This window comes from Pongo pygmaeus, chromosome 9, assembly GCF_028885625.2.
Source record: "Pongo pygmaeus isolate AG05252 chromosome 9, NHGRI_mPonPyg2-v2.0_pri, whole genome shotgun sequence".
Classification (NCBI taxonomy): Eukaryota; Metazoa; Chordata; class Mammalia; order Primates; family Hominidae; genus Pongo; species Pongo pygmaeus.
This window is the reverse complement of record NC_072382.2, coordinates 34627822-34649948: the sequence shown is the minus strand read 5'-3', so window position 1 is coordinate 34649948 and position 22127 is coordinate 34627822. Positions and strand designations below refer to the sequence as shown.

At 37.9% G+C, this 22127-nt stretch overlaps 1 protein-coding gene across 2 annotated transcripts in view; it reads right to left on the bottom strand.

The window, feature by feature from the left end:
- The window catches only part of CCDC73 (coiled-coil domain containing 73), a 186055-nt gene that overhangs the window by 81758 nt on the left and 82170 nt on the right, over nucleotides 1-22127 (bottom strand). For both annotated transcript variants that reach the window (XM_054441614.2, XM_054441615.2), the window contains exons 4-6: nucleotides 17886-17957; nucleotides 15804-15839; nucleotides 14267-14341 (exon numbers count right to left, since the gene is read on the bottom strand). In XM_054441614.2, the coding sequence (XP_054297589.2) occupies nucleotides 14267-14341; nucleotides 15804-15839; nucleotides 17886-17957 (183 nt within the window). The remainder of the gene's footprint in view (nucleotides 1-14266; nucleotides 14342-15803; nucleotides 15840-17885; nucleotides 17958-22127) is intronic.

The window sequence follows — 22127 nt, the reverse complement described above, 5'->3', positions numbered from 1 at the left end:
ATTGTGGCTGACCAAGTTAAATGCCAACCAGCCATGTATGAGTGTTCATCTTCTTAAATCCTACTTATATTTTTTATATTTTAAGCAAAAGTACAATAATTACTACACATTTCCTATGAAATAAATTTTTTAGCCTACTGCCATGAATGAGCTGATTTTATTTTATTTTAATGGATGGGTTGTATATGATTTATTTCTTCCATAAATGTTGAATGCTTATTGTAAGTAAAGCATTGATATAGACATTGGGGGTACAACACTGGACCAAAAAAAAAATCCTGCCCAGCTTAAATTCTGGGCAAGAAAATAAGCAATATAAGTTAAAATATATAGTATATTAGATATTGATAGGTGTTAAAGAAAAACAATAAATCAGGGAAGACTATTACACAGGACAGTCAGGAAACTCCTTTCTGAGATAGTAAATTCTGAGTAAAGACCTGGATAGAATTAAGAAAGAATATTTCAGCAAGTTCCCTAATGTGGAATAAGGCCTAGTGTGTTTAAAGAAGAGCAAGGAAGTCCATGTGGCTCAAAGGGAGTAAGCAAAGTGAAGAAGAGCAGAGTTCAGAGAGGGGCAAGGGAAGGCAAGGGGACCCAAATCATTGTAGACCTCATTATGTGTGATATGGATTTGGTTTTTACAACTCATGAGATGGAAAGCCACTACAGAGTTCTGAGGACAAATGTGACAAAGCCTGACTTAGCTTTTTTTTTTTTTTTTTTTGAGACGGAGTCTTGCTCTGTCACCAGGTTGGAGTGCAGTGGCGCGATCTCGGCTCACTGCAACCTCTGCCTCCCAGGTTCAAGCAATTCTCCTGCCTCAGCCTCCCGAGTAGCTGGGACTACAGGCGTGTGCCACCACGCCTGGCTAATTTTTATATTTTCAGTAGAGACAGGGTTTCACCATGTTAGCCAGGATCGTCTCGATCTCTTGACCTCGTGATCTGCCTGCCTCAGCCTCCCAAAGTGCTGGGATTAGAGGCGTGAGCCACTGCGCCAGGCCCTGACTTAGCTTTCTAAAGACTCACTCTATTACATTCACATTAGAAGGGAACAGAGGTTGTGGCAAGAAAAATCACTTAATAAGCTACTGCAATAATCCAGATAAAAGAGGATGATGAAGGAGGACTAGGGTGTTAGTAGTGGATGAAATAAGAAGTGGTTGGATGTTAGATACAGTCTGAGGGAGAGCCAAAAAACAAAACAAAAAAACAACAACAACAAAAAAAAAAAACAACCAGTAACTGGAAAAAGAGAGTTGTCATTAACAAGGATGGAAAAGATTAAATAAGCCAGTTTCCAGGAGGCAGGATTTTAGAAACTTTATTTTAAACATGTCAAGTTTGAGGTGTCTTTTAGATATCCAAGCAGAGACGGCAAATAGTTAATGTAGGATGGATTAGGGGTTAGGAGATACACATTTAGAAGTCTTCTTTATGTAGATACCATTTTAAAGACACGAGCCTGGATGAGATCAGAGTACTTTTTAAGGCATTCAGCACAAAAGCAAAGGGAAATGTTTTGAGGTCATCTAGAAAAATAAGAGGAAAAAATAAAAAGACAAAATTCAGAAGACAATATATTACTCTAATCCTGAATTTATTATCTGCTACCATTAGTCAAAGATAAAACTACATCTAGAGCAAATTTACCAATTATTTCAGGCCACTGTTCTTCACACACCTTATTACCTCTGCATTTTATTCTTTCTCAATTACAGTCCACAGCTATATTTTATCAATACCTCTAGAGCATTGCCCAACTAATAAACTCCCACATAGCTGCATTTCTGACACATAGATGAGTTTGAAAATATAATTGGATTGACATGCAGTATTTTTATAGTTGCTATATTTAATATTTTAATTATTTAAAAATTGGTTAATATCACATATAGGCATACTTCTAATATCAGAACAAAACTATACTGATGCTAATGCATTAACTATAGAAGGCAGCTTCAAAAATAAAATGCAAATGTTTTCCTATTATAGTTATCCTTCACTTTATGGAAAATTATAAGAAAAGCTGACTGAAAAGCACACTGCTTTAGAGAAAAAAATCTTATTTTCCCATTAATTTTCCATTTATTGAATTTATTTTAGTTGGGAATAAAGCCCCCCAAATAATATGTTTAAAACATCTAACCCCTTCCTCTTCTTAAACAGTTCAGCTCTGAAGTCCATTAGGTTAGGCAGAATAAGGTACGTGAGGAAGTGGTGAGAGGGTTGTGTCTAGAGCATTCCGGAACAGAATAACAGGCCTGAATGGAGAAAAGAGGATTTTCCCATGTAAGGGAGGGCAGTCTACTGTGGGGAGTCAGAAACTAAGTAAGGTGAGGAGGGTGACCCTGCAAAAGGGCAACCCAGCTGAAGGTGTCAGAATTCAAGCAGGAAAAGGAGGACATCCACATAAGGAAAGAGGGGGCAGCAGAATGGTGGACTGGTTATATAACACGGTGTTTTATGAAATAAGTCAGCGTCTTAGTGATAATGAAAGTCAGATTTCTCATTGAAAGATAAGAAAAGTATAAATACAGAAAAGAAATAAACTAAAATAATCCTTGTAGTTTGGGATTGTAATTTGCAGTAGTTCAAATTAATGGTTTTCAATATACATACATAGATTGATATAAAAATACATATAACTGTAAGTATATGTGTATATGTGTATATGTATGTAAATATATACATATATTTCCTAGCTCTGTCCACTGAGGGGGTGTGACAACAATGACACTCCAACAGTAATAATTGTAATAGCACTCAGATCTTGGTTTCTATATACCTTTTTCTATTAACAGGAACCAGGGTAACATGGAGAAATGGTTTATTCCAGGGCAAGATCAGGTAAAGTATGAGGTGATCCTGGTACATTTTATTTTTATCTGAAAGCAGAAAAATGCTAAAAGAATGATGAAGACATGTCAAAAAATACTCAGCAGCCAGCTTGAATGGGCTCCCACTGGCCAAACCAAGAATAATTTGATAAAAATAAATGATAGTCAAATATTTTAATCCATTGTACAAAACAGGAAACTATGAGTCTTTATTGATATAAATAAATATATTAAAAGTTTGGTGAGAAATGGCGTATTTACATAGTTTCAAAGTTCCCTCCACAAAATACGCTGATTACAAAGGAGAAAAGATTAACTTTACAGTGGAGAAACTTGTCAGATACTACCTTAGTCAAATTATCAGAGTGAACATCACCAATAACAAAACAAATTGAAACCATTAACTATCTGATAGGATTCAATAAGAAGAATATGGCATTACTTCTGTGATATTCCTTCCAGAGATACATAAACTGAATCTAACCATGAGGAAACATTGTACAAACAGAAACTGAGGAACGTTCTACAAAATAATGGTCTGTAATCTTCAAGAGTGTCAAAGTTATAAAAATCAACCAAAGACTAGGAAAGTCTTCCAGACTGAAAGAGATTAAAGAGCTATGACAACTAAATGCAAACATAGGATTCTAAACTAGATCCTTTTGTTATAAAAATACTTTAATGGGACAATTGGTGAAACTGAATGAGTCTTGAACATTCCAGTTATGTACCAATGTTAACTTCCTGATTTTGATTGCTGTGTTATGGTTTTACAGGAGAATGTCCCTGATTGTAAGAACGATATTCTATGGTAATGAGATGATAGAGCATCAGTTTGGGAAATTATTCTAAAATCATTCAGGAAAATAAGTTCTTTGTATTGTAGTTCCAATATCTCTAAAAGTTTATGATACTTTCAAAAGAAAAAAACTTAAGTGATTCTTAAAAACATTGTGGAATGAACTAATATGAAATGTTTGAAAAATATATAGCATCAATAAAAAAAAGTTAACATACAGCTGAAGTTCAAAAGAAAGATAAGGAAATTGTCAGACATTAAAAATAAGACAGAAAACCCATAGTCACAGTTGTAAGTATGCAAGGTGATGCTTTGGTAATCCGGAAACCCCTACATACAGATATAGGCTGTCATGGCAAAGTCAGGGTTTTAATATCCATGTAGGCACAAAGCCAAGGGATCTAGCACACTGGTATAGAGAAAGGACTCTAGAAGAACAGCTAATTCCAAGAAAGGAAGACTAGAAGAACTCAACCTACCAACACAAAAAAATGTCTTTGCCTAGATCACTGGTCCAAAACCAAAAATTATTCCATGAGAAACAGAAAAACCTAAACTTGGAGTACAAAAGGGTATAAAGTCCTAATAATAATATATACTCCCTGCATGGTATGTACATCCTAGATGATAAATTAAGGTAACAATCAGAAACTGTTCTGTGAAACCCTTGAGACTCAGAACAGAAGCAAATGCAAAAGAGCTCTGTAGGAAGAATTCCACAAGTTCATCAGAAAAATACAGCCTCCACTAAAGAGGCTCACAATTTAAAATTTATGAACCACATTAAAAAGGAAGATTTACAATGGAGCATTAGCTGGTAGCCACTGCAAACAAGAAGACTTGTACACACCAATAATTAAAAATAACAGAAGAATCTCAAAGATATTATTAAAAATATTTTAATGATTAGAGACATAAAAGATAAATAAGAAATATGAAAAAATATAAGACACTAGAAAAAGGCAGATTTTTAAAAGCACCAAATAGAACATCTATAAAAGAAAAAGGTTATTATAAATAAAAAACTTAAAACGTAAGTTATATGGCAGATAAAACATAGTTGAAGAATTAGTGAACTAAAAGATATATCTAAGAAAATTACTAACGGCTGTAATCCCAGCACTTTGGGAGGCTGAGGTGGGCAGATCACGAGGTCAGGAGATCGAGACCATCCTGGCTAGCATGGTGAAACCCTGTCTCTACTAAAAATACAAAAAATTAGCCGGGCGTGGTGGCCAGCGCCTGTGGTCCAAGCTGCTTGGGAGGCTGAGGCAGGAGAATGGCATGAACCCGGGAGGCGGAGCTTGCAGTGAGCCGAGATCGCGCCACTGCACTCCAGCCTGGATGACAGAGCAAGACTCCATCTCAAAAAGAAAAAAAAAAAAAGAAAGAAAATTACATAAGATGCTCACAGGCATAAAGAAATAGAAAGTGTATAAGGTATAGAGACATAAAGGATAAATGAGAAGATTCAAAATATATCTTAGGAGTTTGAAAGGAGAAAATATAAAGATTCGTTGGGAAAGGTAATACTTGAAGTGATAATGACTTAAATTGTTCCCAAAAATATATTAATTTTCATGTCACAAAATAAGTCTTAAATTATAAAAAAAGAAAACAGACAAATATTTTAGTAATAAAAATAATTATTGTAATTCAATTTAGAAAGCTGTAGGACTGAGAGTGATTTTTAAAAGAATTTTTTAGAGAAGATTTAGGTTCACAGCAAAATCCAGAGGAAGGTAAAGAGATATACCATATACTCCCTGCCCCATACATATATAACCCCCAATTATTAACATCCCCCACCGAGGGGTACTGATATGGTTTGGCTCTGTGTCCCCACCCAAATCTCATGTCAAATTGTAATCCCCACGTTGTTGGAGGAAGGGCCTGATGGGAGGTGACTGGATAACAGGGGCAGTTTCTAATGGTTAGCACCATCCCCCTAGTGCTGCCTCATGATGGAATTCTCATGAGATCTGGTTGTTTAAAAGTGTGTAGCACTTTCCCCCTTAGCAGTCTGTGTCTCCTGCTCTGCCATGCTAAGACATGCTTACTTCCCCGCCCGCCATGATTTTAAGTTTCCTGAGGCCTCCCAGCCAAGCTTCCTATACAGCCTGCAGAACTGTAAGTTAATTAAACCTCTTTTGTTCATAAATTATCCAGTCTTTATAGCTCTTTATAGCAATGTGAGGATGGACTAATACAGGCACATTTGTTACAATTAATGAACCTACACTGACATCATTATCACCCAAAGTTCACAGCTTACATTGGAATTCACTCTTGGTATTGTACATTCTATGGGTTTGGACAAGTATATGACATGTGTCCACCATTAGAGTATCATACAGAGTATTTTTACTGCCCTAAAAAACTTCTGTACTCTGTCTTTTTATCTCTCCCTCCTTCAAGCCCTGGCAACTACTTTTTTTTTTTCCCAAGACAAGTCTCGCTCTTGTCCCCCATGCTGGAGTGCAATGGTGTGATCTCGGCTCACTGCAACCTCCACCTCTCAGCTTCAAGCGATTCTCCTGCCTCAGCCTCCCAAGTAGTTGGGGCTACAGGCACCTGCCACCACATCCCATCAAATTTTTGTATTTTTAGTACAGGTAGGGTTTCACCACATTGGCCAGGCTGGTCTCGAACTCCTGACCTCTGGTGATCTGCCTGCCTCGGCCTCCCAAAGTGCTGGGATTACAGGTGTGAGCCACTGCGCCTGGCCACAACCACTTATTTTTTACTGCCTCCATCATTTTGCCTTTCCGAGAATGTCATATAGTTGGTGAGTAGTGTATCTTTGTTGTTTTAATTTGTATTTCCCTGATGACCCATGATGTGGCACATCTTTTCATAAACTTATATGCCATCTGTATGTGTATCTTCTTTGGTGAGATGTCTGTTAAGATCTTTGGCCCATTTTAAAATCAGATTGTTTTCTTATTGTTCAGTTTTAAGAGGTCTTTGTTATTTTGGATAGCTGTCCTTTGTCAGAGGTGTCTTTTGCAAATGTTTTCTCCTACTCTGTGACTTGTCTTTTCATTCTCTTGATAAGCCACAGAGTAGCTAAAGTTTTTAATTTTAATGAAGTCCAGCTTATCAACTCTTTAAGAAATCATGCTTTTCATGTTGTATCAGAAAAGTCGACCGGGCACAGTGGCTCACGCCTGTAATCCTAGCACTTTGGGAGGCCAAGGTGGGCAGATCACAAGGTCAGGAGATGGAGACCATCCTGGCTAACATGGTGAAACCCTGTCTCTACTAAAAACACAAAAAATTAGCCGGGCGTGGTGGCGGGCACCTGTAGTCCCAGCTACTTGGGAGGCTGAGGCAGGAGAATGGCGTGAACCCAGGAGGTGGAGCTTGCAGTGAGCCAAGATAGCGCCAGTGCACTCCAGCCTGGGCAACAGAGCAAGACTCCGTCTCACAAAAAAAAAAAAAAAAAAAAAAAAGCCATCAGCAAACCCATGGTCATCTAGATTTTCTCCTATGTTATCTTCTAGGAGTTTTTTAGCTTTGTGTTTTACATTTTGGTCTGTGATCCATTTTGAGTTAAATTTTGTGTAAATCTGTGTCTAGATTCATTTTTTTTCATATGTATGTCTAGCTGTTCCTGCAACATTTGTTGAGAAGGATGCATTTTTCACCTTCTCAACTTTCAAAACTTTGCTTTTTTATTACATTTCCTTCTATCTTTCTCCAGACTATAAAATTACCCAAATATCTAAGAATTCCTCACGCATAAATGTATAAACTCAAAGCTCCAGAAATCTAATTTCCTTTTGTCCATGTGATTAGGTATGGCCTAATAAAATTAGGCTTCAGAACTAGAAATAACATGTTATATATTAAATATCCCTTCAGTTCTACAAGAGGAATTAATATAATATATAAAATTAAGTAAGTTTAAATTTAATGAAATAAAGTAATAAAATAGAGCTTTGGAGCTGAACATCTTAGAGATCATCTATCCCATTACTCCCAATCTGGGTTTTACGACATCTACCTATCCCCTCTTTATTCATGCCTCTTCTGAGAGCGTGAATGAAGCTCTCTCCTCCACTTCCTCACTCCTATTATCCAGGGTAGAGAATGCAGACACTGTTTCACAAAATGTTTGGGAAATGCTGATGGAGTTCAATTCCTTCATTTTACCTAAAGGAAAACTGAAGCTGAGAAAGAAAGCGTCTTACCACAGGACTATGTAATAAGTCATTAACAGAAACAGTTTACTTAAAATCTACAGGACAATCAGCAAAGTGTCTTTATTAAGCCCTCTAAGCATACTGTTTTCATAAACAAAGTTTTATTTGTCAGGTAATTTAGATGTAGGAAGGTTGCCCTGCTCCAAGCCCATCCCTTTGAAATGAACTAACAAGGTACTATGTTTAAATAGAAATGGGACACATTGAAAGAATTCACTAAAGCAAAATTAATTGGTCTTTTTGGAATATGGTTTTTGTGTTCTGTGTTGGAATTCAGTAAGTAGAGTCTCCTGACTATGAGCTCCATAAGAGAGGGCACTATCTGGTTTCTTATTCCTGTGCCTAGCACATACCAGAATATGATCTTATGAAAGGAAAAAAGGAGAAAGAGAAGTAAGTAACTAGCAAACTAAAGAAGGGAGGGAAGTTGCTACACGGTGGTTAACAGGCTTCCTTGCCTAGTGGATTTATATCAGATCTTAGCTGAACAGAAATTTTATTTAAGTTTCAACTTGGGGGGTTGGGAGAAATCACAAGTATCTTCATTGCTCTACTCTATTCATGTATCATGTTCAGCAGACCATGAGGTACCCTATACATCTACCTGTACTATGTTCTGGGTTGAATAAGGCAAAATAAATCCTTATGCCTCTTGCATAGAAAGTCAGCCATATGAAGGAATTTCTTTTGCTTTGAAAATACTCTCTATAGGGAATCATCCCTAACTCATTTTATGAGGCCAGCTTCATCCTGATACCAAAGCCTGGCAGAGACACAACAAAAAGAGAGAATTTTAGACCAAGATCCGTGATGAACATCGATGCAAAAATCCTCAATAAAATACTGGCAAACCAAATCCAGCAGCACATCAAAAAGCTTATCCACCACGATCAAGTTGGCTTCATTCCTGGGATGCAAGGCTGGTTCAACATACACAAATCAATAAACGTAATCCATCACATAAACAGAACCAATGACAAAAACCACATGATTATCTCAACAGATGCAGAAAAGGCCTTTGACAAAATTCAACAGCCCTTCATGCTAAAAACTCTCAATAAACTATGTATTGATGGACCGCATCTCAAAATAATAAGAGCTATTTATGACAAACCCACAGCCAATATCATACTGAATGGACAAAAACTGGAAGCATTCCCTTTGAAAACTGGCACAAGACAGGGATGCCCTCTTTCACCATTCCTATTCAACATAGTGTTAGAAGTTCTGGCCAGGGCAAGCAGTCAAGAGAAAGAAATAAAGGGTATTCAATTAGGAAAAGAGGAAGTCAAGTTGTCTCTGTTTGCAGATGACATGATTGTATATTTAGAAAACCCTATCATCTCAGCCCAAAATCTCCTTAAGCTGATAAGCAATTTCAGCAAAATCTCAGGATACAAAATCAATGTGCAAAAATCACAAGCATTCCTATACACCAATAACAGACAAACAGAGCCAAATCATGAGTGAACTCCCATTCACAATTGCTACAAAGAGAATAAAATACCTAGGAATCCAACTTACAAGGGATGTGAAGGACCTCTTCAAGGAGAACTACAAACCACTGCTCAACGAAATAAAAGAGGACACAAACAAATGGAAGAACATTCCATGCTCTTCCTTCCTGGGGGAGGGATAGCATTAGGAGAAATACCCAATTTAAATGATGAGTTAATGGGTGCAGCAAACCAACGTGGCACACGTTTACCTGTGTAACAAACCTGCACGTTGTGCACATGTACCTTAGAACTTAAAGTATAATTAAAAAAATAAACAATTAAAAATATACTCTCTATATTATCCAGATAATTAAAAATGTATGAATGACAACAAAACAATTTAAGAAGGAATGTTAAAAGAACAAAGTAATTAAGCAAGATGAACAAATTCTCTTACTGACAACTTTTTAGTAGGAAAAAAATGTAGTATTTTTCAAGATACACCAAGAAAAAAAATTAGGCAAAAGATATAAGTATGTCCAGTTCAAGAGACTGTAAAAAAAATTAAGTGCCTCATGTCACTAAGGCCATGAATGGATTTAATGTCAGAAGTCATTCTACAAAGTGGTGTGCCGCAGTGTGTCCAGAGGCTAGAGAACTGTGAAAGGGGGCTACCAACGCTGGGAAGACACAACTGTTGCCGTGAGTGACTTTCAAAGACCCTGATGCTTTGTGGTACCCTTCTGAAACTCAAACAGTAACACAGAAGTGTTCTGTTTTGGAATTTATGGTGTATAATGTTTTTAAAAGAGCTTGCTGTCCGGTTGCAGTGGCTCACACCTGTAATCCCAGCACTTTGGGAAACCAAGGTTGGTGGATCACTTGAGGTTAGGAGTTCAAGACCAGCCTGGCCAATGTGGCAAAACCCCGTCTCTCCTAAAAATACAAAAATTAGCTGGGCATGGTGGCAGGCGCCTGTAATCCCAGCTACACAGGAGGCTGAGGCAGGAGAATCGCTTGAACCCAGGAGGTAGAAGTTGCAATGAGCCAAGATCTCACCACTGCACTCCAGCCTGGGCAACACAGCGAGACTCCATCTCAAAAAAAAAAAAAAAAGCTTGCCTACAGCTGGTTTCCACACCTGAACTGTTGTGCTTGGCAAGTTGCATAGCTGGAAATTAAATGTTCAGTCCTACCTTGGCTCCAATTTAACATTTGGTGCTCTGTGGAGTGAGTTGAATGTGTTGAGGCTTTGCAGTTTCACTTGTGGTAAAGGCGTTAGCATTTTCCATTTCTATGCAGATTTCTTTGAATCAGAATTGATTGCCTCTTTCTTCTCTGCCTTCACAGTAGGTAGAGTTTCTTTCAAACTTCAATGAGGCATCAGTTGCTCTTTGGCAATGTCCCTTACCGTGATTATTAACTCTAAGTATGTGGCTTGAGTTTAAAAGTTTTACTTGTTTGTTGCATTGCTGTTCCCATGTAGTAATTTTTAGTTTGGTTATTAAAAAAAAAAAAAAAAAACCCAGGGCTGAAGTAAGCGTTTAAGTTTTTTTTTTTTTTCTTTTTAACTAGTCCCAGATTTAAAAACATAATAAAATTGAAACTTGAAAAAATGAAAAGAAAACAGAAGAGTTTTTACATTAGCTACAATGGTCATTTCTGTTTTCTCAATTCTAAAATTTTATTTTTAATTTTTCCAAATCATAAGAAAAAACATTTAGCTACTATTATCATTTTAACCTGGATATGTGAGGTATGGTTAGAATCACTAAATTTTATACCTATGTAAACTTCAAATAGTAAACTTCGACCTTTATTTCTTGTTTCATCAGCTTGAAAGATTATTGCTGGATTATCAACCTCAACTTCTTGCTACATTATTATTTTTGTATTAACAAACTTAATAACATTTTAAGTCTTATTTGGTAACCATAATTAAGTTTTCCATGCTTCATTTATAGGTTAATTCTAAAAATGGAAACCAACAGTGTTTACATTATTACAATCAATATAGGTATCATTTAATGCATGAGTCTAACAGGATACTAATACAACATTTCCTTCTATATAGGTCCAGTGTGCTACTTGAAGAACTATTTTATTATGATCAGGACCTAAGTATCTTCTTTTTTTTTTTATTATGGTCAAGACCTAAGTATCTTTTTTTTTTTTTTTTGAGACAGGGTCTCACTCTGTCACCCAGGCTGGAGTGCAGTGGTGCAATCACAGCTCAATGCAGCCTCAACCTTCTGGGTTCAAGCGATTCTCCTACCTCAGCCTCCCGTGTAGCCTGGAGCTACAGGCATGCACCACCATATCTGGCTAATTTTTGTATATATATTTTTTTTGTACAGACGTGGTTTTGCCATGTTGCCCAGGCTGGTCTTGAACTCCTGGGCTCAAGAAATCCATCTGCCCAAAATGCTGGGATTACAGGCGTGAGCCACCATGCCCGGCTTCTTCTCTTCTTATACTCCATCAATTGCTCAGAACCATCCCAAATTTTAACTTGCTTTATACTTTCTCATACAGTTATGTTTTCCCTAGAGTTTCTGATCACTACTTTTTTGTTGATAAAAAACACAAGGAATTTTTTTTTTTTTTTTAACAGAGTGTAGTGGCCTGATCATGGCTCACAGCAGCCTCGACCTTGTGGGCTCAAGCAATTCTTCCATCTCAGCCTCCTGAGTAGCTAAGACTACAGGTGCTCACCACCACACCCAGCTAATTTTTTTTTTGAATTTTTAATAGAGACAGGATCTCCCTATGTTGCCCAGGCTGGTCTCGAACTCATGGGTTTATGCAATCCTCCAGTCTCAGCCTCCCAAAATGCTGGGATTACAAGCGTGAGCCACCACACCTAGCCTAGGATGTACGTTAACATTTTTCCATACTTTTCTTTGGGTTTATACATACACATACTTTTTGTTTTTTTCTGAACTATCTGAAAGTAAGTTGCAGCTAATAGGTGATTTCACCCTAAATACTTCATCATACATTTTCTAAGAATAAGAACTTTCTTTTATATGATCATAATATTATACCTATGATATTATTATATTATTATATTATACCTAGGATATTCAATAACATAATCTAATATATGGTCCTATTCAAATATCCCAATTGTCCTCTCCAATTTTTTATGGCTGGTTTTATTCTTGACCCAGGAGCCAATGAAAGTTCACATATTACAGCACTTAATTGTTGTATCTCTTTATTCTTTTTTTTTTTCTTTTGAGATGGAGTCTTGCTCTGTAGCCCAGGCTGGAGTGCAGTGACGTGATCTCCACTCACTGCAACCTCTGCCTCCCAGATTCAAGCGATTCTCCTGCCTCAGCCTCCTGAGCAGCTGGGACTAGAGGCGCCCGCCACCATGCGTGGCTAATTTTTGTATTTTTAGTAGAGACGGGGTTTCACCATGTTGGCCACGCTGGTCTCCAACTCCTGACTTCAAGTGATCTGCCACCTTGGTCTATCTCTATTATTTTAATCAAAAGTAGCTCCCCTTTCTTTTTTCATGACACTGAAGTTTTTTTTTGGTTTGTTTTGGTTTTAACTTTTAGGTTCAGGGGTACATATGCAGGTCTGTTATATAGGTAAATTGCATGTCACGGGGGTCGGTTGTACAGATGATTTCATCACCCAGGTAATAAGCACAGAACCCAATAGGTCCTTTTTTGATCCTCACCTTCCTCCCATCCTCCACACTCAAGTAGGCCCCAGTGTCTGTTGTTTCCTTGTTTAACACTGAATTTTCTTTTTTTTTTTGAGACGGAGTCTCACTGCACTGCTGGAGTGCAGTGGCGAGATCTCGGCTCACTGCAAGCTCCGCCTCCCGGGTTCACGCCATTCTCCCGCCTCAGCCTCCAGAGTAGCTGGGACTACAGGCGCCCACCACCACGCCCGGCTAATTTTTTGTATTTTTAGTAGAGACGGAGTTTCACCATGTTAGCCAGGATGGTCTCGATCTCCTGACCTCGTGATCCACCCGCCTCGGCCTCCCAAAGTGCTAGGATTACAGGCGTGAGCCACCGCGCCCAGCCAACACTGAAGTTTTTTTGAGTCCAGTCTAGATGTCTTATAGAATGTGCCACACATTGTGATTGTGTCTAATTGTTTTCATCATAATTAGATTTCAAATAATATTTTTGGCAAGAAAATTACATAGGTGAAGTTCGGTCCTCCTTATTGCATAATAACAGTGGATCCACGGAAAAGCTGTTTCATTATTAACATTGCTAGACTCGATCACTTGATTAAAGTGGTGACCTTCAGGATCCTTCTAATGTAAAAATATATTTTGCTCTTTGTAATTAATGTTATCTGTTTGAAATGGCATGAATATCGTTTTCCCAACAATCATTATTTCACTAGTTACTTCATTTTACTTTTTGTCTTCCCCACTAGACTAAGCTTCACAAGGGCAGAGATTTTTGTCTTGTTTATCATTGCTGTATCCTCAATGCTGAGAAAAGTGTTTACACATAGTAGACCCTCAATGTATATTGAATGAATCATCATCAGTTAAATACTTCTGTATTCTCTAAGAGACTATAAACAACTTAAGGGCAAAGGTAATGTTTTCTTAGTTTTTGTATTTGCAGAAAATAAGCACAGTACTTAGCACATAGCAAAAATTCAATGCTATTTTAATTTTTAAGGACCATGGGTAAATCAGTCACAATATATATGCCTGACTCATTTTCCTTATGTATAAAATGTTAAAATTGTATCTATTTAACTATATTAATAAGATATACTAAAAATTATTTTAATATTTCTTTTAAAATAAAATATGGTAAAGCAAAACTAAATTTAAAACAAGGCTCTCAGGAAAAAGTATTAAATTATGTAATATATTAGATATAAACTTTTGTCAGCTTTGCTTTGTAGCTTACATATCTAAAGGCATTTTATTGATACAATGCTAAAATACCAAACTATTTTTTAAACAATATGTAGTTATTTTTACCTGTAGTGATTTTAATGTTTCCTTCAATCCTTCTATTTCTTTTTCCTTTATTTCTGTAGCAAGTTGATATCTTCCCTTTAAGTAAAAAACTGTATTTCAGTACTTTCCAATGTAAATAATAATACAAAGGGTAAAATATAAGAGCTCAAGAACCCTTTAAGTAAAAAACTGTATTTCAATACTTTCCAATGTAAATAATAATACAAAGGGTAAAATATAAGAGCTCAAGAACCAAAATCTCAATGGTAGACTGGATTAAGAAAATGTGGCACATATACACCATGGAATACTATGCAGCCATAAAAAATGATGAGTTTATGTCCTTTGTAGGGACATGGATGAAGCTGGAAACCATCATTCTCAGCAAACTATCACAAGGACAAAAAACCAAACACCACATGTTCTCACTCACAGGTGGGAACTGAACAATGAGACCACTTGAACACAGAAGGGGAACATCACACACCGGGGCCTGTTGTGGGGTCAGGGGAGTGGGGAGGGATAGCATTAGGAGATATACCTAATGTTAAATGATGAGTTAATAGGTGCAGCACACCAACATGGCACATGTATATATATGTAACAAACCTGCACATTGTGCACACGTACCCTAGAACTTAAATTAAAAATATATATATATATAAAAAAAAAAACCAAAATCTCTACTTTAAACCAAATATTTCACAGGCTTTAACCTTCTATCTGTACTACAAATTACATTTCTAATGATTTCAAAATATAAAATTACAATAAGGCCTTTATATGGTTACAATTATCGTGAAATAGAATGTCTTATTATAATGACAAATCATTTTATCAGTAGAGCATCCTACCTGAGAACTTGCAGACACTTTATAATTATTTAATTCATGCAACTAGAATAAATATATTCTAATTAATAAGATACAGGTGGCATTGGTCTAATGAATATAAAAATATGGGAGAATTTTTTACAGAAGACCTTTGGCTAAAAATAAACCATAAGTGATTATTATTAATGGTATGTTCATTGATATAATAAAAAATTTATTAACTATTAAATAGCTAGAGAAAATATTTAGTGTCAGATAAATTTCTAGGTTTGTTGAAGTTTTATCCCCTTTGCCAGTTGGTCTGCACCCAGTTGCAAGTCATTTCCATATTTTTTAAAGACAGTAATTCCATTGAAAAAGCACTAAAAACATATCATGGTTAATAGAAACACTGCAGTGGAATGGGAAGAACATTAATTTGGGGACTGAAGAGGTCTGGGTTCTAGTCCCAATTTTGCCACTTCAAAGTGAGACCTTTGGCAAGTCATTTAATCTTGTTAGGCCTCTGTATTCTGAACTGTAAAATGATAGAAGTGAAGTAACATGATTATCTTGGGTCCTTTCTAAGATTTTAAGCAGTTAACCATCTCTATTAGTTTGTTACTAATGCTCTTTTCTCTTATGGTAAACAATGGATGATAAAACGCATTTAGCTATGTTTTAAATTATTTTGTAAAAATAAATACTTTTTAATAGACAGAAAATTTTTAAAAAATTATAAATACCTTTTCTTCTTCCAGGGCACACATCTTCATCTGCAACTGACAAACAATTTTAAAAATTAAAATAAAGGGATCACTGTTAACAGTGATCTATACTGGTCACTGAAACTAAAGAAACACTTTACACATCTATATTGTTTGAAATGGAAATAATGTGAATATGTTATCTTCAGATTCAGAAAATAAATAATAATGATATAAAACGAAAAACAGCCAGTCACTAAAGTAAATGAACTATTTATTTATTTATTTGAGATGAGGTCTTGCTATGTTGCCCAGGCTATACTCCAACTCCAGGGCTCAAGGGATCTTCCCACCTCAGTCTCCCAAGTAGCTGAGACTAGAGCACACACCACCACACCCAGTTCAAAATTAGCAATTTAATCACACTGATTAGAGATCCAACTATCCTTGAAAGTTTTGTTTTTTTCCTCCAGAAATTTTTCTTAAATATCTGAATATTTTGCCATCCACTCCTAAATCACAGCTTGTATCATTTTCCAAAGGTACAATTTTGTAAATCAGTATCATTTGTATTATCTTTGACAGTATTTATGTTCAAAAATTTTTTTAACTCATGTGCAGCCTAACAAATTATGACCTGTTTAAAAAAATAATGACATTTTAAAGGCCAGGCATGGTAGTTCATGCCTGTAATCCCAATACTTTGGGAAGCTGAGGCGAGAGAATTGCTTGAGCCCTAGAGTTTGAGACCAGCCTGGGCAATGTAGTGAGACTCCCTTGACAAAAAACTTAAAAAAAAAATTTTTTTTAAGCACCTGTAGTCCCAGCTACTTGGGAGGTGGGAGGATCGTTTGAGCCTTGGAGTTGGAGATTGCAGTGAGCTGAGATCACACTACTGCACTCCAGCCTGGGCTACAGGGCAAGACTATCTCTAAATAAATAAATAAATAAAAATAATGACATTTTAAAACAGAAAAACTAAAGTACACACACCAAAGGATAATTATGAAATATTCTAAGCAACACAAGGGTATTAGGCAACATTTTCAAGAAATGAAATTTTTCTTTGGAACTTCCCTATTTCCTTTTTCACACTCCTCACATTCAAGATCCCCTTCTTTTAAAAAACACACACACACACAAAGAAAAAAACAAAGAACCCAAGAGCACTTTCTCCTCTACCCTTCAGATATCTGAGTATCCTTATCTTGCCCAAAGTCCTTTGTGACAGCAGAGATGTGGACTTGCTCTTTCCTAGAGAATACTATGCTACACTTTCGGCTTTTGCTTCCTTAACCTTCAGTTAAAACTCCCATAACCTTGGTTAGGCCTATCTCAGATTAAAGGAAGAAAGTCTGTCATTTGCTTAAAAAAATTAACACATCTACACACACTTGTATTATAAAGATGAAGATAAAAATAGGAAAGGAAAAAGGAAGAAAAAATAATGATGTGAGATAGAGATAAGGAAACTTTCAGAGGATATTTTACATGAGCACATTTTCTCAAACTATTATAATATTCTCTTACTAGGAACCAAAGAGAAATTTTAGTCAAGAAAAGCTACAGAATTCAAATGAGCTGAAGGTCTGTACAATGATTCATTTCTTGATTTTTTCCTCATTTTTGTACTACTATTTCTTAGTTACTGATGATTGCTATTTATGGAGGCTACAGTGCATAATAATCATCTCTTCTAATCTTTGACATCTCCCTACTTGCATCTCAGATTTTGATCATAACGTTATAACTCTACTTGGGTAAAGGGGTACTATGGAAGAGGCAAGAGCCTAGGAAGTTCTAATAAAAGAAAGGAAAAGGGAGAGAAAGAACAACAACACACACATCCCATTCACTTAAATTATTTAGGACAGATGAAAATATATCTCCATCCCCAAGAAAATAGTTTTCCCAATTTCCCTCAACAAATTTATGCTACTACTTTATATTCTACTGTCAGTTGTGATTAAAAATGATGTTATTCATTTCCTACTTCCCATAATACCTTGTTCTCCTTTTTGTCTTTGGTGACTATGGAGAACAGCTTGCCATAATATTCATGGGAGGGGGAGGAAATGCAATATTTAAAATGGTAGTGTTTGTCTATCCTTATGAAATTACCTGCTTTTTAAAAACTGCCATCGCTTCCTTGTGTTGCTCTGCCAATGTTTCCTTTTGATTCTGAAGAGTTTCCTGTTTTAAAAATTATGACAAGTTAAAACACAAATTCTAGCAACTCTCTTTCAGCTTTAAATCTTAACTAGGTTCACAATTTAAAGTCAACCACACCTTCTACATATATTATTTTGTGTTCCTGGAATGCAACTTTAAACCAATTTTATGATTATTTTTTGAGACAGGGTCTCACTCTGTTGCCCAGGCTGGAATGCAGTGGCACAATCACAGCACACTGCAGCCTCAACCTTCCCGGGCTCAGGTGATTCTCCTGCCTCAGCCTCTCCAGTAGCTGGGATTACAGATGTCTGCCACCATGCCCGGCTAATTTTTGCACTTTTTGTAAAGACAGGGTTTTGCCATGTTGCCCAGGCTAGTCTCAAACTCCTGGACTCAAGCGATCCACCACTTCGGCCTCCCAAAATGCTGGGATTACAGGCATGAGCCACTGTACCCAGCCCAATTTTATAATTTTTTAATTGTCATAGAATCATCATATAAAAATGTTTGCTTCCTGTTGCTTTTTTCATGGAAAAAAAAACACATTGCTTCTAAAATTTTTAAACTTTGGACATTATTTGCTCCAAAGCTTTCTTCAAGAAAAATATCTTTTAACCAAAAGTAATTAAAATTAACAAATTAACAGTCCTAGTATACAAGCAGACTGTTAGAGTTTCAAAAACAATGACAACAACAACAACAAAAACCAGTTTTATCATCTAAGCAGAAATGCTTACCTGGCAACATATACACCTTTAAGTTCACTGGAATAATTTTTCACAAACCAAAACTACCACAAGAGAATTTCTGAAAAAAACTACATATGATTCCATTTCTTTTTTTCTCCTTCTCCCACCTTTTTGGTGGAAGTTGCATGTTCTGTTCTTTCTATTCTAGATGATTTTAACATTCTTCTTCTATTTTTATCAAAGTTAACAATTCTCATCATTTAAAAATTAGGTCTAAAAGTGGCAACCACTTTCAAATTTTTCTGTTGTTTGCTCCAGATTTCTAAATAATACATTGAGTTAGCAATTTTAAAAGTTTATCTTTTGACCTCTTATTGATGAGAACAGTGGCCCATCTGGTGCCACCATTGTGAGGATGCCAGCTGCAGCAAGGGAGGTGCGGCCAGGGCTACGGCTTTGCGAAGTCAGTGGGGGCTGGGAACAGGTGATCCTAGCAGGAGCCCTGTGCCCTACTAAGTTGGCGGGGCAGGAGCCCGTGCTCCCAGGTGCAGCTACAGCTGCCCAGCCACAGCTCTAAACCCAGGTATCCCCGCACTCTGCCTTCTCTGTGTGGTGGCGGGCAGGTAGCGGAAGCCCCCTTGAAGCTGAAGCTTAAAGTACCTGTTTCCACTCCCTGGCCTCTCCCTGCTCTCCATGTCTGCTCCACTGTGGAGCAAAGTTGTGGACATGTCCTGATAGCCGAGCCTGGGCACTGTCGCAACCAGGACAGGTATGCGCACACTCGGGGCAGTGCTGACATGGCAGACCCTGGCTGCCTTGGCCCCCTCTGGAAGCTGCTTCTGAAGGTGAAACTTAGGGCACCAATGAGCACAGGAGGGAGGCCAGAGGGCTGAGGGTGGCTCAGCGCAGGCCCGCAGGTGCCCCTTGGGATGGACAGCCTGGGCACTACAGACAGCATGTTGATGGTGACAGGAGGTGCTCCTGGCAGGAAGGGATGTCCCCAGTGAAAACCCACCTTCAAGCCAGGGATGGCCTGAAGCCGGGGGGACCAGGGCTGTCAGCTTTGGGTGAAGTGGTGGCAGAGGAGTGAGAACTTCCTTGATGCCTTTGGCCAATCAAGTGGTATTTTCTGGGCCCACCCATGGGCCAATAAGCACACACTTCCTCCACTCTGAGCCAATAAAAACCCTGGCCTCAGCCAGACTGAGACACTCATCTGCACTAACTCCCTGCAGAAAGGAGCTGCCCACTTCAGGTCTCCTCTCCACTGAGAGCTGTTTGGTCACCCAGTAAAGCTCTTCTCTGCCTTGCTAACCCTCCAGTTGTCAGTGTAACCTCATTCTTCCTAGACATGGGACAAGAACTCAGAACCCACCAGACGGCAGGAGCAAAAGAAGCTGTAACACTTTCCTGGCGGGCTTGCCAAGCTGCAGGTGGGAGCTAAAGGGGCTGTAACACTATAGCTCTCCCAGCCTCTGCCAGTGCTGGGTGGCCGCACCATTCAATGGGAAACAGCGGTGGGGCTAGGCCAGCCCAGGAGCCGCGGGCTGAAGCAGGGCAGCAGGACTGAAATAGCTGTAACACAAACAGGCTGAAATACACCCCCACTGCTTGCCACACTGCAGGTGACTAGAGGAAGAGAAGAGCTGGAGCCCTTCTGCAAGCCCAGACCTCAGGGCTCCCCAGGCGAGAGCTGTGAGTGGTGGTAACACCCTCTTTGGGGATCTGTGGTTCCTAGCGTCTCCAAGCTTTTGGGCACCACCACATTCCCCTCATCCAGACACTGGTGCCTGCAGTGGAAGCCACTTGCAGTATGTCTGGTCCAGTCACAACCTCACACAGAGCTGGCACCTGTGCCAGCACCTGGAGCTGCCTGCCCTGCCGCAGCAGCCAGACCCCACGCTCACTCGCTCACACACCCCTCGCCACTATGTGCCTGGCTTGCGTTTGGCAGGCATGGGATCCGGGCCAGTATCGCAAGCCAAGCGCAGCCTGCCAGGTCAAGTGAATGGAACAAGTCCAGCAGATGCGAGGAAAATTCAAGCAGAGGCACTGCCAGCCACAGAGCTTTCTGGCTTGTGAAGTGACACTCAAGGGATCCTGTGACACTATTATGATAGTTGGAAGTTTAACTTTCTCTTACAGCTATTATCCCACAGCTCCTCCTCTATTCTTCCAACAGAGTTATATCAAAATTGGTTTAAATTGATAGTCAGCATTTACACTGTTATGACTATGTAATTATTATGCAATATTGAGCCACATAGTATGCCATGATTACATTTTTATTCTCATACAACATTGTTTTTCTGCAGTTAGTAATTAAAAATATTTTAATTCCCATAGCTAATTTTAAAAAATAATACTGTCTGTACCTAGATCTATATCAGCTGAAAAAAAGAAAACTGAATGAAAAAGGCAAAGTGAGAACATCCCAAGAATGACTTAGGAAGTCTCAAACCATTTAGGAAACCAGGCAGATTTAGAAAAACTGTAGATGTTTGACTAAATCTTTCAGGGGCTATCCCCAAAGTTCTTCCTGTGAAAATAAAGGTGACTCTAACCACATCTGCAAGGAAGGAAGGAAAGAATGAGTCCACTGGAGACTTCAGGGATAGGTTCCTTGAGGAGTAGCTTCTGAAGATGTGACTTCCAGCTCTTTCCTCAATTTTTGTGAACAGCCTTAAATACAGAAGCAGGGAATTTAATATGTAACAAATTTATAATGGGAAATAGCTCTACTACTAGATCTCCAAATCCACATTTTCAAAAAAAAGGCTTAGAACACAAATAAAATAAACTAATGGCTTCGCAAAATAGCTAAATGTTCCCACTGCGGTCATCAAGCACTAGAGGAGAGTGCCTCTTGGTAAAGACACGTATAAATACTTATATGCAGAAAGTACATTAGAAAAATAATTGTCATGGTCTAGCTAAGAAAATAAAGGAAAAAAATCAGTGGGCAAATCAATGACTCTGCTATGGGGAGAAATCGTGTATCCAACTTCTCATTTTATTCTCAAACTTGCAAAGAGAAATTTCTCTAAATATTAAAAGTAACCTCCCCCTTGAAGTCAATGAGCTACTCAGATACGGGTATCTCGAATAATCCACAGATATTCTCCCTGTTTCAGCCTGTTAACTGCTAACCTCGGTTCCCCAAATGAGAAATATTATTTTCCTTTACAACATCATGCCCATCAAATTAAAAGATAGGGATCTATTATGTAAACAGAATTGCAAAATTAAGTTCTCTCCTGTTTATTTCTTCCTTTTTTTTCCCCCTCAGACCCCTGATGACTTTCCTGTTCATAATCAGATCGTAGCTAATTTGGATGTTGACTTACTGGTAACTTTATGTATGATCAAACCAAATTGAAGATCTCCATGAAGTGGCACTTTGTGGGAAAAAAGTTTTACTGATATTGGCAGTAAGGTTCAGATCCACCCATCTAAACCTCTAACTAAGTTTACAAAATACCTCTAAAACCAGATGCTA